Below are 18,696 nucleotides of genomic sequence, written 5' to 3'. Positions count from 1 at the left end.
TGAATCACAACTGTTTTTCCCCCGATCCCTTTACCCCAACAGCTGATGGTGAGCGATTGCATCCACAATACTCTTTTAATTAGTATAGAGAATAAATTGGTTGAGCATGCCTTTTTCCTTAATTGCTTTTTCCTCAGCTTGGATTTAATTGGGCTGCAGCACTGTTTATTGATCTCCTTTGATGTGCTTTAATTTGGATAATTTTATATATTTATTTTGGAAGTGACGAGTCGGTTTGTCTTGAGGGGGAGAGTGTTTAGGCGGTGTTGCGGCAGACTGCAGTGTATCCCGCGGAACCTTTTGGGGGTCCGGTGCGTGACGGCGGCTAGGTGGGGAGGTGATCAAACCCAGAAGGGCAGCGGAGCAGCTCCACTACAGTCTGAGAGGCCCCCAGTGAACAGCTCTTTGATCTCACATCAACACCTCGTGAATGCCAATGCTGAGAAGTAAAACGAGGGAGGCGGGCCTTCCAAGCCCGCTTTAGCAGGCCTGCGGGCCGGTACATATTCCTTCCAGCAGCTACTTTGTGCCTGAATCCTGCTGTGTCATCTCTCCCCCACCCGCCTGCCACAACAAAGACCAATTTTCAGCCTCCGCCTCCGTGGTTTCATAATTAGTGTGCTTCTCTGCGTGTGATTGTGGGTTTGTTAGCTAGAGATGTGTGTGTGTGTGTGTGTGTGTGTGTGTGTGTGTGTGTGTGTGTGTGTGTGTGTGTGTGTGTGTGTGTGTGTGTGTGTGTGTGTGTGTGTGTGTGTGTGTGTGTGTGTGTGTGTGTGTGTGTTTGCTTGTGGGAGCATTTGTTTGTGTGAATGTTCTCCATTTAATCCTTTTTTTATTTTTTAGCGATGTTACTCACCGCCCTCCACCCGTGTAACTCCACTCTCTCCCTCGCAGGGGGCAACTTCACCTTGGCCGAGCTGGGTGTATGCGAGCCGACTCCCCCGCCGCACCCCGCCGCCGTCCCCTACTGTCCCGACCTGGGCCTCCTCCAGAGGGGTTACTCCCTCAGCGCCGGCTCCGACGCCGACTCGGACCCCGAGGGGCCGCTGTCCCCGGAGCGAGCCATCCAGCTGTGGGCCGGACGAGGACGGGTAAAGTCCCGCCGAAGCTCGGGGGTGTCCAGCCGCGAGAACTCCGCCCTCACCCTGACCGACTCCGAGAACGACAACAAGTCCGACGACGAGTCAGGTAGGACAAAGGACTCTTGAAGGGATGTGGTTATCAAAAGGAAAGAGTGAGGGGGAGAGTGAGTAAGACGTGCAGGAGTGAGAACAAATCGAGGAGGACGCGTCGGATATAGCGGAAAAGTCAATGTTTAAAGGGATTATGAGCGAGAATGTATATCTTACACAATTTTGTCGATATTGTTGAAATCTTTAGACCGCCTCTCAAACAGCCATTGAATGATTCTGTTTCTGATCTGAACAGCAGTGGTTGGACCCCCCTCGAAACCCCACAGAGCCATACTATATCCATCAATAGCCATTAGCCCTCTAACTCCACCCTCTTATACCACATATCTGCTGAGGTCTCCCAACTGGTCTGCCAGTCCAAATCCCCCAAAACATTTTTTGGAAGCGGGAGCATTTTTAATATCTTTGATCCAACAGTGAGATGCATTCAAAGAGAACGATGTATTTGAATCTTCACGCAAGTGCGAGGGTGTGATGTTCCCGGAGCGACTTGCTATCCTCTGGCAACTTTGTTTATTGCCAACTTCCCATTTCCTTGTTAATCTTGACGCCGTCGTGAAAAAACCTGCGCGGATGCTTCGCCGAAGTGTCAATGGAGGTTAATGAAAAGTGGAAGGAAGGAAAAGCAACAGTCTAATTAATTGAATTCTCGGCGGAAACACGTATCAGCTGTGGATCAACCTCTGTTGGACTGCGGGCCTCCGAAATCAGAAACAACTTACATCGGCTGATCAAACTACTCAACACCTATTAAACACGTCAAGAAACACCTTCCATGAGACGCGCCTCTCATCCCACCGCCCGATAATTGCTTTGTGGTTAATTACTGAGCTAATCTCGCCGCCGCAGATATCAGCCGCAGACGCCGCTCTCGCTCTGTCTGTCTGTCTCAGGGCCAGGAGAACGCCATTGAGCGCTCTGTCGCCGGCGTTTTCCAGACCTCGTGAAATAAGCTTCTTAATCCCGCTCTGCATTGTGATAATGGTTCGCCCGCAGTATGATCTCACCGAGTGATGATTGTCGAGAAGATCAAAAAGTTGTTCTTCACTTTCCAAAAAGGAAACTTCATGCATTTATATTTCATCGTGAGTAACATTCATTTCCAAACATTCACTTGTCTGTTCATTCATATTGATGATTATGTAGAACATTGCTCAATTAAAGTCAATTCAACTTAAATGCAGGTTTGCCTTCTATACTGAAGCTTTCAGGGGAACCACCGGCTCACACCTCTCAGGCTCGTCTCTTGGTTTCACAGACCAGAGATTTAGATCAGGCAGTCTGTGTTGCCGTCGCTGCCAGCGCGATCAGATCAGAGGCAGCGACGGCAGCCTGATAAAAGGACCAGGTGTGCGAGCGCGTCTGATCAAGTCAACTCGTTAGTTATTTAGTTGCGCTGAAAGAGGCAAATCTCATCCTTCGCCCCTGCAAACAGAACATCTGAGACCGAATGTACGTCACACCTCAAAAAGCAACCCGGAGGAAAAAAAAGATTTCACTCCCACCAGACCCAAACCAGCCTCTGCACCCCGAAGCGGTGCGGATGCTGAATTTACAAGTGTGTATGTTACTGTCATTGTCTCTCTATATGCTACTCCCTGTCTACGGGACCCTGCATATGTGTGTGTGTGTGTGTGTGTGTGTGTGTGTGTGTGTGTGTGAGAAAGTGTGAAACAGGAACAACGGGAGTGTCAAAACAGCAGGAGGAGGATCTGAGGGTCTAATAATAGCGATTGACAGAGGCAGACAGAGAAACAACATCATAAACACATGCTAACAAATCAAAAAGACGGTGACGTGCTAAAAACACCAAACAGCACGCCGCGCCGCTCTCATCTTGCCGCGTCTCTAACAAGCTTCAGAAGTCTCACCTCCACTTGCTTCTCCTCCTCCTCCTCCTCCTCCTCTTCATCTGCCTCCTCTCCCGCCTTTCGTTTTTATCTTTTCAAGCATCTTCTTCTTCTTCTGTCTTCTTGTGCTCACGCTGCGCCTCTCACCGTCTCTCGTTATTCTCCTGTCAGTGCGGCTTGCCAGCATGACTGACAGGTGTCGGTTTAAGGGTCTAGGGTTCCCCTTCAGGGCAGGAGTGCACATGTGGATGAGTGTGCACGTGTGCCCTATTGCAGATTTCACTACCAAAATAGAAAGCCTGCAGAGAAATGGTGACAGATATCACAAACCTCAGGGAAAGTTCTATTTGTGTTTGTGTGTGTGTGCCAGTTTTTATGTCACCAGGGCAACCGGCTGGATGAAATCACAGCTTTCTTTTGCCTCATTTGTTTTAACTTAATAACTAATTTTGTTTAATTATAACAATGATAATAATAATGAATGTAGTACACATGGGCACAAAAATAATTTGAAAATGAAGGGAACTTTTTTTCCCATATTTTAGTTTCCCTACTAGTTTTTAAATGTCTAAAAACAGGACAAGTTGAAATGTCTGGAGAAAAAAAAAAGAAAAACACACAAAACCTGAGTCGATAACAAATTAAAGAGTGTGATCCTTTGTATGGATAGCATTCGTCAGTTGTGATGCCTGGTGCCTTTGCTAGTCTCAACACAATTAGCACCACATATACACCTAATGTAAACAAGCAGAACTTTGAATACTGCTTTATGGTTTTGTTAGTAGAACTTCTGCATAGATATATGTATGGGGCCATGCTGCTCTATTCGTATATAAGTGTGTCTGCATGCAACGGACAAAGAGAGAGAAAAATAGAATATAGCTAAAGATGTACTTTTAGCAAAACAGTCTAACATTCCCAACGTCCCAAAGGCAGGCAGGAAAAGCTGAAAAATTACAGGCAAACAAAACCAAATTTAGTCTAAAACTTCTGTTCCTTGAGGGAGAGAAATGAGGTAGAACACATCTAGTGTGTGATGTTCCGCTCAGCGTGACCTACCCGAAGAGAACTCTATTCACATCTTTTAAGGCAGATGATCAGATGTTAGGCCCTGCTCTTCACCGAGACCAGCTGTGCAGCGGGGCAAACAGGTGTTGTACCCCGTTCCTCTCCCTCAGGGAACAGAAGTTACAGACATATCGTTACATTCCCTTTCAGTCGATTTACTCGATTCATACTACAACACATGTAGTATGGGACTTGTTTTCATGTCGCGCAGAGCAGCCAACAGTCTTAAGGAAAGACATATCCATGGGAGGAGCTGTCACATCCAAGCTGTAAAATCAAAAGAAAGTTGTGCGATTTCAATTCAATTCAAATCACAAATTACAATCTGTACACATGTGACATCCGCTGTCCCGGAACCCTCAGATCGGCACAGGAAAAACCTTTAACAGGGAGAAAAAAGGAAGAAACCTATGGGAGAGCGACAGAGGAGGGATCCTTCTCCCAGGATGGACAGAATGCAATAGATGGCATGTGTACAGAATGAACAAGATAAGAGTTACAACACATTCAATGTATATGACATAAATGATTCATATAATAACAGTAGTTGGCAGAGTAACAAAGGAAAAAATTAAGACAACTTATAATAATAATCTGCAAGGCAAGAAAGCACAAAGACTCCATGGTAGAAGCAAAGCCAATAGGCATAATAGTACACTGAATAATAATAGTGATGTGACTAATGATAATAGTGGTAGTAGCAGTGGGTGTCAGCAGGGCCACAGCAGGAGGCACGATCACAGTCCAGATATAACTCCGATTCATGGAAACCTGCGAGGCGAGAAAGCACAAGGACTTCGGGGAAGAAGCAAAATTGAGTAATGTGCATAAATAGGAGATTAATACATAAAGATGGAGGGAGAGAAGGAGCGAGAGGAGCTCAGTGTATCCTAGGTAGTCCCCCGGCTGTCTAGGCACATAGCAGCATATCTAGGGGCTGGACCAAGGCGAACCTGAACTAGCCCTAACAATAAGCGCTATCAAAAAGGAAGGTCTTAAGCCTACTCTTAAAAGTGGTGATGATGACCAACTGGCTGTGATCAATGAGCTCAAATGGGGACCAAAAGAGCCCTAGGCACCAAGACCAAATACCCTGGGGCATGCTGGATTTAACCACCAGCCTCATCCGGCAAACTCCCTTAAGCAACTCACGGCAAGAGGGTGAGCGCCTGGCGTCAGATGGCGTTAGATCTTCTCCAGCTGCAACGTGGAGAACCTGCAGTGTTTAGATGGGAGGGCCATGGGGCCTCCTACTCCCTTGTCTGGGCCAGATAAGCTGCCAGGGTCTGCTCCATGGGTGGAGGATTGACTAAGTCTAAGCCTTCTCCACCCAACAAGATCTAAATACGGTCCCATAACCAAGCATCGTGACTATGGTAGACAGCGGTTTTGCCTTGAGGAGGTTAGAGTCCTGAGATAAAGTCAGAGATAAAGTCAGAGATAAAGTCCTGGAGCATTGGCAGGCGGTCTTTCACCGTTGGATATATCTCTCAATCTGTGATGGCTTCTGAGATGGTAGAGGAGAGGACCCCGGAGGTTACCACAGGAACCGATAAATCCTGTTTGAGCAGATGCCACAGAGCTAAATGGCTGCAACCAACTAGCCCATTTAAGCAAACATGTTTTTCACGGGGAATATGGCATGTATTGGTATTTTGATAACTTACCATATTCATCAATGGATGGAGTTTGCGCAGTTGTCATGGATATGATTCAGTTGTCATCACATGACACAATATTAGTACTTTCATCACGTTATTTTGAATCATTAAGCGAAGACACCCCAGAAAAGAGGATAAAAGATTAAACTCATAGATATCGTCATGAAACTTCCCCAGTTGATTACTTGCATTAATGTATATAAATGTAGTTTGATTATGTAAGTGCTACTGAAGTAGGAATTTCTGGCTCAGAGTATCAGAAAAAAAGTCCTTTAAAGGTGTGTATTGTAAAAAAAATGAAAAGGTTTAAAACAAATAACAAATATATCACCATGCAACTTCACATTACATTACATTACATTACAGTCATTTAGCAGACGCTTTTATCCAAAGCGACTTACAGGAAGTGTATTCAACATAGGTATTCAAGAGAACTACTAGTCACCAGAAGTCATAAGTGCATCTCCTTTCTTAAACAAGCATCTTAAAGCATAAACCAGAGCAAAAGTATAGTGCAGAGGCAGATTACTACGAAAACAATAATTGCAACTTCCACAGGAAATTACTGACATTAAGACAACTGTTTATTTTATTATAAGTTTTCTGAAATATTGTTTTTTAAATATGCAAATGATCCATTAATCTAATGCTAACTTTTAATGCTAACTTTTTTCATATGCAAAAAGTCAAAGTAGTAGAAAAAACACCTACATCTGTACAGTATTTTGGATGTTTTCTTTCCAATAGTCTGAAAGAGGACATGTTATGGAAGCAAAATAGCCCAAAAATTAATGAATTAATTAATAAAATGTTATTGACTAAAATGTCTCCACAATATGAAAAAATAATCACAGTATGATTCCAGTGTAAGATGATGAACAATAATACACACACCTTTGTGCAAACACAGGTTGAATATCAAAGGCTGTGAACACTAAATAAACCACCCAGATGACAGAAGCACCTGACTTTAGTGTGCAAATTCATCCAGAAATGTGGTTTGCCTGTTTCCTTTTGCAGACCTCTGGCACCTGTTAAATCAGTTTCTAAAATAAAGTCTGTGATTATTTTTTCATTTGTTTTTTTTTTTTTCATTTACTGCTAAATTCCAATTACCGACAAGTATGTAAAGCCTGTTAAATTAGTTTCCTAAATGCAACTCAGGGATTTCTTCCCTACATCCAGCTTTATTGTCAAGTATTGAATAAAGACACTTTGCTTTTATTGCCCCTTCCAGACACTATTAAAATAAAGAGACTAGAACGTCGACTTGGCAGGGCCCAATCCAAGTTTCGTTTGCACAAGCAACACAGTGAGACAAACAAATACGGGGTGCGGGGAGCGACAGTGGGAGATTTCATTTTGGCAAAGTGGAGGAGGAGATTTACTGTCACGCTGTGCACCGCCTCGTAAAACGTCCGTCTGGAAACACAGGCAAGAGAATAGGAGCGCTTGTAAATTCCCCCACAGCAGTGCCTGATGACTGCATCCAAACTGCATTGATCAGGAGGGAGAATGATTAAAACATGCATTAGATGAAATAAGATCAGGCTTTGACATTGATTTAAACCTGAAGCCCAGGGCGGGCTTTATGGCCACAATCCATAGTCCAGTGCTCTACACATGCTTGTGTGTGTGTGTGTGTGTGTGTGTGTGTGTGTGTGTGTGTGTGTGTGTGTGTGTGTGTGTGTGTGTGTGTGTGTGTGTGTGTGTGTGTGTGTGTGTGTGTGTGTGGGAGTGTTCATATGCCTCTGTGTATCCCCCTCATTAAAGAGCACCGTGTTAAGGAATCATTAAGAACCTAATTCAACTTCAGCATTGTTTTTGCATCAATAAATCTTGGTTTTACTCATACGGCCGACTTCATAAACACAGACCCGCAGCAGGCCCCGCCCCATCACACATGCATGCTGATTGGCTGCTCTCAGGCGACGTCTCCTCTGCTCCCCGCTCAATCTCCCCATCTGGCCGACCGGATAATAAATCATAGGGCGGTATTGTGACGTATGTGACGGGATGTATTAATCTCGTAATTAGAGAATGAAAAGGTGGCGCTAAATTTAGTCTGGCCTTTCCGCCTAACCCTGCTCCCCTGTCTGGGCATGCTCAAATGCCTGGTTTCCCTCACTGGCTTCCTTCTTTTATTGGAGATTTTCTTTGCTCTTAGAAGCTGGTCTATGTTTCTTAAACTTTATGTTAATTCTGTCTTTTCCTTTTTTTTTTTTGACGAAGCAGAAAAACTTTTCTAAATGCCCCTTAAAACATCTGCAGTCAAAAGATTTTTATTTTTTTTTGGTAGCTGGATCTGTAATTATGCTTTATAAAAGCCGCGTTGGGCAAAGTGATTCCTGATTAACTAATCAAATCTGCTAGCACAGGTGGCAGAGTGCCTGCACCCGTGCCGTCCTCTTTATTCTTTTTTTTTTTTTTTTAATACACCACCATAAATCAAACCAAATCAACCCCGCTCACGTCAGCTGATGTGTTGTTGCTTTAGGGAATGTTTCGAAGTAGCACGCTCAAAGGATTGTCTTGCAATCAAGGTAAATTAAGATAATGTTTAATCATGATCATTTAGAATTTTGAATTAAAAAGTGCTCCGTACTTTGGAATACATGTTATAATTATATGTCACGACGTGATTGTAGAGCCTTTTCTTTCCACTCCCAGCACCAGTAACTCGGTCCATGCAGCTCCTGTCTATCAAATTCAAGCAACACTTATAGAGTTGGACTGGCAAGGTCCCCCAAGACCGCCGCTGTCCCCTCAGGGTTTCTGTGAGTGTGTGTGTATTTGCGTGCGTGTGTGAGTAGGAAACTGAGAGTGAGAGCTTGTGCGCGCGTGTGTTAGTGGGGTTGGGGGCATTAGCCTCTGATTGAGTTTTCAGAGAGCAACGTGGGGTGCGAAAGGCTTCGACAATGGTCTAACAGAATTAGTAGCTTGTGATGAATGGTGTGTGAGAGCAGCACTGACAGCTCGCTTTCACAAACACACGGCACTGTGAGTGCGCACGTGTGTGTCTGCGCGCACGTACGCCTCCATACTTCACCCACTGGTTCAAGGACTTTTTGTCCATGCAGCGAGAGCCACGCATGCTGGACCGAGCAAAGTATCGGTGGACACAAAAACACATGCGTGTGGTGTGTGTGTCTAAGTGTCCACATTTGAGTTAAGCCTAGAGTTTGAAAAATGCCCTGCGGTCAGGATCAATAAAGATTGGTTCATTCAACATACTGAACGCGGTGCTCATACGTGTTCACAAACACGGGCGATGAATAGAAACATTTGCTCCCCTCATTGGCGTTGTCCGACCAGAAGTGAGGACATGCACAAAGACGGACACACAAAGGGAGGCAGGTGCTCTCACACGTGTGCACACACACACACACACACACACACACACACACACACACACACACACACACACACACACACACACACCAGATGCAGTGTTTAATAAAAGCCCTGGGATATTGATCACAGTAGATGGATGCTAACTCACATTAAAGGGAGTCAAGCCTGGAGTGATGGAGGGAGGAGAAGAAGAAGAAGAGGAAAACATGAAAGATGAATAAATGGAACGGGAGAGTTGAAGGAGGAGGAATTTCACATAAAGCTGACAATGGACAAAAAAAAAAAAAAAAAAATGTTCTTGTTTTGAGGAGGCTGCAGGTGCCTCTGCAGTGAGGTCCCACCCATACTAACAGTATTATCATTAGGTGACAGAGAGCCACAGTGGCGGTGGAATATCTTTGGAGTTAGATTTGTAAGTTGCTGACGACCGCGCCGCCGCCTTAATAGGGAATTTAGTTAGCCATAATGGCCTCTCATGCCATCTTCAGACCTGCCGGAGAAAGAGAGAGAGAGAGAGAGAGAGAGAGAGAGAGAGAGCAGGCGCACTGAGAGCAAATTGAGAATTCTCCAGCCAATTATGAGTGATCATATTTTCCTCTGCATGTCTCTGAAACTAGTTTTGTAGCTTAATGGTCAGCGCTTTGCCTCCTAATGAAGGCTGCAGGTATCAGATTGAGCGAAGGAGGGAAAAAGTTGGATGATGGGAGGCCGCAGTCGCTTTTGCTACTTATTTACTTCACCATTTATTTATGTATTCATACCATATCTTGTATCCATTTTGAATTAAGTTTCATTTTTTCTTTCTCGTCCAGTATTTTTTAATCTCAAACTCTCGCTTTCTTTCTGTCATAACTCTGTTTTTTTGTTTCTGTTTTTCCTGTTTTTTCTTTCTTTCCTCACCCCTCCCTCTCCTCCCCCCCGTCAGCGTACCTAGATGATGAGGAGGATCAGGATCCGTTTGGAGACTATGTAATCAGTAAGTCACGTCTGACTGTAGCCTCTCCTAGATTACTCGGCCCACCTTAGGCCCATCTGCTCCTGTGTGATTGTGTTTGATGTGCTTCTGTGCCCTCTGCTGCCTTTGTCTGTGCGTGATTTACTGTTTTGTCTATAAATTGATGCGTTGTTGTTTCTTTTCTTTTTTTTTTTGAAAGAGGCTGTTGCACACAATCTGATAGCTTCAAACTGGGCTCCAGCTGAGAGTACAACATCATCCCCTGAGTCGGTTCAAAGGCTTGCTCTTTTTAAAAAGTGTGATTGCACAAATTACTGTAATTGTTATAATGAAACATTTAGCTCATTGTTCAAAGTTGCCAGGATGTTGGCGTTACATGGAAAAGAAGGACAGTCGAGTAATTGTTTTCTGTGCATCACTCTCGTTTCATCCGATACAAGCCGACCGTTTTTCTTTTTCACATGCCTCATCTACATTTACGAGCTCCTTTCATTATGATCTCCTGTTCATTAGCGCACGTCCAACTGGTTAATCTCTTTGCACTTGATCAGAGAAAATTTCCCAGAGGGTGAGTTTTTCTTTGGTTTTTTTTTTCTCCCTGCTCGACTACCGGAAACTCAGCCGTATTTACTCGTGTCTCGGAGATTGTTTGTCTCTGCGAGCGTGAATTAGTGTTAATGTTCGTGTTATTGGGCTGTGGAGTTTTCATCTGTTTTCATTAGTTGAATGAGAGTGCTAAGAGTGAGAGAGAGTTTACTCTGTAGTAAGGAAGGAAGGAAAATAAACCTGTGTGTGTCGGGAGGTGGGGATCATTTTTTAGGCCATATGGTTTGCGTAATAGGATTTGTCGGGCACATTATGAACATGTTAGACGTGATACTTTAGGTCACAACCTGGGAGTGAATGAAAAAGGAATGAGACATTCAGCAAAGAGCTGAGGAGATAACGGAGCACAGGTTCTCTGTGCTCTGCACTTGGAATCATGTAAAGGTTAATCTTCTTGAAGCACTTTTGAATAAAAAGAAAGAGGTGAAATCAGGTTTTACAGCACGCAGGGACACACAATTACAGCAGGGGAACTCACATATATAGATCTAGAATGTGTGTGTGTGTGAGTGTGTATGTTATATATATAGATATATAACATTTTAGAAATCAAGTATTCTACTGATTATTTCATTAATTGAGTAATCGGATAAAGAAATACTTTAGCTTTATTTAAGAGCAGTAGTAAATATGCAAAAAAGCTGATTAGACGGCACAACTAATTGGTTTCTTTTCAACATTTTATTGCTTAAAATAATATTATTTGCAAACTTTGCCCAGTTAGTGCATTTAAGTACCATATTACATTGTACGTTTAAAGGTTTAAGTCTTTTTTCCCGACCGTCCCCACTAGTTTCAATTATGTGTCGTAAGCTGCTTATTCCTAGTGTTAGGAACAGGTCATATATCCCTCTCTGATATCTATTTTATATTGCTGTGAAAACATCTCCTTCAAGCAACTGTAAAGATTATATATCTTCGCTCAATAGTCTCTCGTCCTGAAAAGGGCTTGAACGCAACATATTCTAACTCAGTGGAACCTCCGTTAACGGCAGACGTTAGCTGTTAATTAGCCAAGCAGAACTGTGTTGCCCATTGAATGCTAATAACTAACGTTAACTAGCTCTCCTTATGGAGATTTCAACACAGATTTATCCTCAAACTCACCGGAAACCTCGACCAGGAGATGGCGTGGACGGTGGGCGGGGGGGTTAAACAAAGCCTTGATGTGTCTCGAGGAATAGTTTCAGCCCTTACAAACATACAGATTGATATGCAGCTTGAAAACTTCTTCATTTGACCTGACCTACACATGAACAGTATATAAAAAATGGAACTTGACACTGACATTTTTAAATGAAATTGCTGTTAATATAAATTCAGACGCGGCTCTCCTGGTTAAATTAGAGCCCCTGTATGAGGCAAAGTTATCACAGCTGATATTTACTGATGTTAATTTCCCTCTATGCCTTATTTTATTACTTTCTGTCTGTGGAAACACATCAGAAATATACTATTTGCTGTTCACAGTCTCCTTGGTTTCTGGTAAGTAAATATTCACGACTTCCTTGGAAATGAAAGTCATGAAATATATTTGATTTGCCATACAGCGCATATACAGTACGCAAATAGTTGGAAGGATAACACCCTAACACTTACTATATTCTGATGAATTTTCCTCAATATGTATATAAGTCATTACAGAGAAAGCTTTTAGAGTTAAGTTGTGTCACGGAAAAGGAAATTGACAGTTCATCACTGATACTGATGTAGAAGATACAGTACTATCAATAGCCAGCGTCTGACAACTGTACTAATCAAAAACTCTCATTCTCCTACCACCACTTATTAAAGCAGTATTTCATTTATTGGTACATTTTAACTTTTTCGCTCTTCAGCAGCATTCAATATCCACCAAGAACTTCCCCGACTGACACCACAGGCTTTCCCAATTTATTTCTACATTTTATACCAAAGGAATACTAAGTTCTTGCAAGAAGCGAGGTCCAGCATACACAGTGAAACATTATTGGCCCGCATTATTCTTGTTTAAATGTATTCAAAATTAGAGTCGAATATACACCTTTTAATCTAAAGTCACCAACTAACCTTAATCATATTTCTCATAATGACAGCCTTTGATGCAGCATATGATGGAACAATTACTGAGCTATCAACCGGGTCAAACATTCAAACAGATGTCGCCTGTCCAAAGAATGATATACAATCCACCAGTGACCGTGGAGGACATCAGGCTGCACCGTCATCAATCTTACAACTGGCAGATAGGCAATAGTGAATGAATAGGTGGAAAGAACAGCAATTACAGGTACAATAACTGACAAGTATTTACTCATATACTGCTTTTGTCATCAAACCAGTAAATGTTTTTGGCTTAGTGCAGCTATCCCACTATTCTTTTACTTATAATTTTGCTTTAGGTTTTCAAGTTATTGCAAGTTATTTGTTTGTTAGACTAATTAAGGGGGTCACATCTGGTGTGTTTGAAGTGTTTTGTTGTCAAAGTGATGCTACCCTTAGTTTAGCCACACTAGCATTATGGCTCCGATGATGGCAGTGTTGATCTGTTGTTCGGTCCACCACTTTGTACTAGAAGGAAATATATCAACAACTACTAGATGATTTGCCCTGGACTTTGGTACAGATATCAATGGTGCCCAGACAGTAAATCACAATGACTTTTCCTTTAGTGGCACCACACGGGTGACATTTATGTTTCTATGTGAGTTATACCACTGTTGGATGGATTGCCATTAGAATATGCTTCAGACTTTAATGTTCTCCTTGGGATGAATTGCAATAACAGCTTTACTTTGAGTTTAAATATATAATTAGCAAATGTTAGCAAGCCACGGAATAAGTAGCCTGCTAAGCATCTGAATTATCATTGTGAGCATGTTAGCATGCTGATGTTTGCATTTCACCCAAACCACTACAGAGCTGCTATGTGGACTCTTTGACCTTGTTTAGGTGGTACCCGTTACCTACTGAAACAAAATAGATTTAAGAAAATGTGTTCCGTCTTCAGAATCTTTGGTTGGAAATATACCAGAAAGCCAGCAGCTTGTCAGACATGAAATTAAAAGTAACAAATTATTTCAGGCCTGCACAATTAATAAAAATGCTATCAAAATCCCAATATGGCCTACGGCCCGGTGAAATATTTGTTAAAGGTGAAGTGTCAGTGAAAATACCATTTTAAATTAAATATTGTGCCTCTGCCTACACTTCATATTCTGCAGACTTAAGAAAACATTTTTGTTTGGTACATATACTCACCGAAATCACACCATAATCATTTTATATGTGTTTCAATGAAAATGAGAATAATGAAGGAAATAAGATCATTTCCTCTAGAAATTCACATCCCAGCTGCAATATCAGTCAAGAATAAATACAATAGATATTTTTTCACAATCAGCCTTATCTTGAACCACAATATAGTTAATTCAAAAACTTCAAATAGCTTATTTCTGATTCATTATTCTGCTTACAGACGTCACTGTATCATTTAACTATTATGTTTGTTGAATAGTTTCATTATGAGAGAGCTCTAAGAGGAGAAATAAGCACTAGCAGTACAGAATAGATGTTATAAAATGATGAATACCACCACTCATAACACAATAAACACTATTTCCACATGTATCATTATGTGTACATGATATATGTTACCTTGAGCAGTAACAGACAACCTTATTGATCTTCAGAATTATTGTCTGAAGAGGACGGTCTGAGTTTTATAATGCTGTTTGGACTTCGTTTACGACTCTTGCGTTTGTAATATCGAGCTTATATCAAGTGTTTAATGGTGTGTAAAAAAACAGTAAGAATTTGACTGTAAGTCAATGTGTGAGTCGATTAAAATTATTCATATTAATAAATCAGTAAGCGTTAACCCCTTCACCCTGGCAGATTCGTTGGCATGTCCATCATAATTAACTCAAATTGTTCGGTCCAAAACGTTTCCATTTGATGCCACGAAGCAGCCAGAAATAGTGGCATTTTGGATGTGAACATTTTGTGTGTTTTACAGCCAGAATGATCTGCTGGGACAAGCAGATGGTGTCAAACAGTGCGGAGAAAAAGTGATTTATCCAACTTTGAAGCCATTTAAGGGTAAATTTAAGGGGGAATTGTACAGTTCAAGTGGCTAATGCAACGTCTAAATGCACCGCAGCAAACATTTCAGCTGGAGATTTATTGGATCTGCCAGATCGCCCGTGGTGGAAAGATGCTGAGGTATGTGAAGACATAAAGTTTGCAATCCATGTTTTGCATGACAACAAAGCACAGTGCGACAGGGGTAACAGCCTGGAGACTGCTGACAGATCACAAACTGAATTTATTGTTTGGAAGTTAGCAGCCACACTGTCCCGAAGAAAAATCCTGCAGGACGAGTAGTAAAAAAAAAAAAAAAAAGTACGAGCAGTAGAGGGCAATTTTTATGAGAGGGAGTGAATAGGGGAGGGAAGCTGTGGGAGACCAGATATCATTCAGAGGTTGTTTTGTGTAATTTTTAGAAGGAACGCTTCCAGCAGCTGTCACTTTATTGTTCCTGCATACAAATAAAAAAAGGAATGAGAGTCAGTATCATCATTAACAGAACGGAATCAACCATGTAGTTAATAAACCTTCATGGTCCCCTTTTTTTTCATACACATATTTTTAAAAATAGAACCCATCTAGAACAAGTTCATTCAAAAAAAACAAAAAAAAAAACCAGCCCTGTTAGCTTCTCCACTGTCTCTACATCAACACGTAGCAGCTGCGCTTGGCGTTGAGCGCTTCCTCCTCCAGCAGAGTGATTATGACAGGCTGATTGGTGTTTTGTTTTCTCTGGGATGAGAAGATCAATGCGGGGCTGATAGCGAGGGCTGGGCCCCGCGAGCGAAGAGGATGGATAAGAGGGAAATGGGGGATGAGGCCCTGTCGCTTTCGAGTATGGAAAAAAAACGGGGATCAAGAGATTTTAGGGGAGGAGAGGATGGGGTTAAAAGCAGATGATGGAAAGAGGATGGAGCTGGTGAATTTAGTGGAGATTTTAGCGGATCGCAAAAGGAGAGGATGGAGAGCGATGGATTAAGAAAGAGGGGATCTAAGGAGGAGGAGCGATGGAGAGGAAGATCCAGATTTAACAGTACAGTAGAAGAGATGGCTGAGGATTAACATTCTGTGACTGTCTGCGAGCGCTGGGATAATCTGCGGCGTCCCGCGGAGCGCCGTGGGGAGCCCACCACAGCCGGGGGGGGGACCTACCACCAGGCCTGCCACTGTACACTGTTTGTGTGCGTGTGTTCATGTGTGACTTTCAGTCTAGGTGTGGCAGGTGGAATGAGGTGCTGTTTCCAGCCCCCAACCCCACCTCACCCACCCACCCACGGCGCAGCGGTCTAAACAGTTTGATGGATAACCCCCTAGGTGGCAAGAGGTGGGCGTGGCACAAGCGTCCAGTTTATCCCCCACTCTTCACTTTCCCTCTATGATTTAAAAGAGGGAGGAAAAAAAAAATGATCTGCAATCCGGCATAATAAGTGCACACGTTTTTCCTTCCCTGCGCGGCGAGGAGGAGTCGGTGGCTCCTTACAGAGCTTTAATCCATATTGATTTGTGCTTCATGCTGTCTCATCGAATGGCGCGCAGCACCGCGGGGCACCGCACAGCATGGCCAGGCATGGCGTGGCGTCAGCTTGCAAGTCTCTGCTGGCCGGTGTTTGTGTATTTGTGAAACGGAGAGAAAGAGAGTGGCAGCACCTGATGCAGTTTAATATCAACGTGCAATGTTTTCACTGAGAGCCGGGTCTGCGTTAATCACATGTAGCACACATGCACTCACCTGTAAAATGTCATTGTTAGGTTGTGATTAAAGGCGTACTCCTGCTATTAACATTCACTCCTTAGCAGCAGGCTCTCACTTGCCTCTCCAGCCTGAAGCATGGGTTAAGCGTTAAGTAGCTAATGTATGTAATTAGCTCTGATTGGACAGTTGTTATTTTCTCCCTTTAACGCCATACCGGAGCACAACAAAGGAGACACTTTGTGAACATTTTACCACACGTTGTTTTTCCTCTTCAAGTTCCAGTAACCTGTGAGGATTAAAATATCTTCAATCCAGAAGTTTCTGAAGAAATCTGTGTGTAATGAGTTGCCTCTGTAAATTATATACGTGTGATTTAAAGTGCATATGACACACTTTTCACCCACAATTTTAAAGTAAAGTACATACCTCTTTGACTAAAGACAAGAAATGTATGGTAACGGGAAATATGTGGAGTTTTAAGGAATGTATTTAGCTTAGGTGTTTTTAAATATATGGCCTCAACTGCAAATTTGCATAAAGATGAAAGGACTTCAAGAGACAAATTCAAGGAAGGTGGGTCAAGCTTTAAAGTACAATTTGATAGATATGGTCAAATGCTAGGAACAATTAGGGTGTCAGCATTTCACCTCTACTTGTACAAAAATAAAAGGCCAACTACTACAACCAACAGCAGAGCAATGATACATAAAGTGCCATTACAAAGGGAAGGGTCTGCATTGAATGCTAGTTGCTGCAGCTTACCACTATCTCAAGCCTCCCGTCCTCCACGTGGAAATGTTATTAGAAGAAAGGACGGGCCGGGGCTAGCTGGTTAGCATGCTTATTTCAGTCGATAGCTATGCAACACAATACTAAGGCTTTTTTGACATAACGTCAATGTTATCGCTTTACACTCCATTGATAATATGCGTCCTTAAAAACTCTGTATCCTCCACTTTCATTTATTCAATTCAGTAGCATCTTTTATTTAAACCCTGCCTTCCTGGTATTTATCCATTTCTTGAGAACTCCATACCCTTAGTACATAATGATATATGCTTTCTATTTTAAAAAAAGATATAGTGTCCAAGCTCATTTCAGGAGATACAACTTTGTAAATCTCCTTCCAGAGCCTCAGAAACAATTATAGATCTGTTCCCCTTAACTGATGTGTAAAAGTGGTTGCCTTTGTTTTGTATCTCAGAGGCAGAAAGAACTTGTATTCACTGTATATCATTTCTAAATTTTCAATTTCCATCCAGCATTGATCAATGAAACCTCCTAGCTTGTCATTGGCTGGTGTTCAAATCCTGCATGAGATTTTGACCACCTCATATTATATATTTTTTGCACTGCAGTTTTGTGCAGTCATGAAGCCAACCCCTTTGCTCAGTCACTGTATATATACCAAGTGAAGACACAGACCCTGATTAAAACCCCACTGTTCTGTTAAAAAAAAAAAAAAAAAAAAAAAAAGCGGCAGCGCTGTTGTCAATATTTCTGTTAAAAGCCTTTCTTCTCCGCTCAATACCAGCTTTAATAGGTTGGCTTTGTTTTGCGAGGAGTCAAATGGGAGGAAAGAGAATAGATGAATAAATCTATATTAGAGTCTCTAACCTCTGATTGTGCAAGTCCTCTTGTTTCGCCACTTAATACTCAGAGCTGGCTAATCATCAGACACGTCCCTGACTCTATCTTCAGTCTCTCCATAACCGAGCATGGAGACAGCCCGGCATCTCAGCTGGTCCCAAATCTCCCGTTCTAAAACTCCTTCCATGGCTAAGCCAAATATCAGTTGTACAGGCAGTGGAGCTCAAGCCCAGGAAACAGAGGAGTACGACTTTTTGGATCTACATCAGCTGTTTTGGTTTTGGGCATTTTCCTACTGTCTTGACTTTACAAATAGGCGCATTTGGTGCAAGTGCTTTAGTCTGTCCTCTCTCTCTCTCTTCTCTCTCTCTCTTTAAGTTGTCGTGCTGAAAGTGCAGTCCATTTTAATGCTATAGCATACCTGTCCCACCAGGTCCAATCAATAGTACACCCGGGTCACCTCTATAACTAATCAATGGGTCAGCCTGGACCAGCTGCGCCTCTGTTTCCCACTGGACCCTTTGTAAAGTCATAACTATCTATTTTAGGGCATACAGCAGCAAGTCATCGCAATCAATAACAATGCATACAGTGCATAAGCCCCAAGCTTAATTCCTGGGATCAGCTCCAGGTCCAATCAAGGCATTTTTGATAGATT

At 42.5% G+C, this 18,696-nt stretch overlaps 1 protein-coding gene across 1 annotated transcript in view; it reads left to right on the top strand.

The window, feature by feature from the left end:
• Positions 1-18,696, top strand: part of tenm2a (teneurin transmembrane protein 2a) — a 152,837-nt gene that overhangs the window by 16,498 nt on the left and 117,643 nt on the right. Inside the window, 1 exon segment of the mRNA XM_054596937.1 lies at positions 895-1,188. Within this exon segment, the coding sequence (XP_054452912.1) occupies positions 895-1,188 (294 nt within the window).

The sequence above is a fragment of the Anoplopoma fimbria genome, chromosome 4, assembly GCF_027596085.1.
Source record: "Anoplopoma fimbria isolate UVic2021 breed Golden Eagle Sablefish chromosome 4, Afim_UVic_2022, whole genome shotgun sequence".
Taxonomy (NCBI): Eukaryota; Metazoa; Chordata; class Actinopteri; order Perciformes; family Anoplopomatidae; genus Anoplopoma; species Anoplopoma fimbria.
The sequence above is the reverse complement of the archived record's forward strand: the minus strand, read 5'-3'. Positions and strand labels throughout refer to the sequence as shown.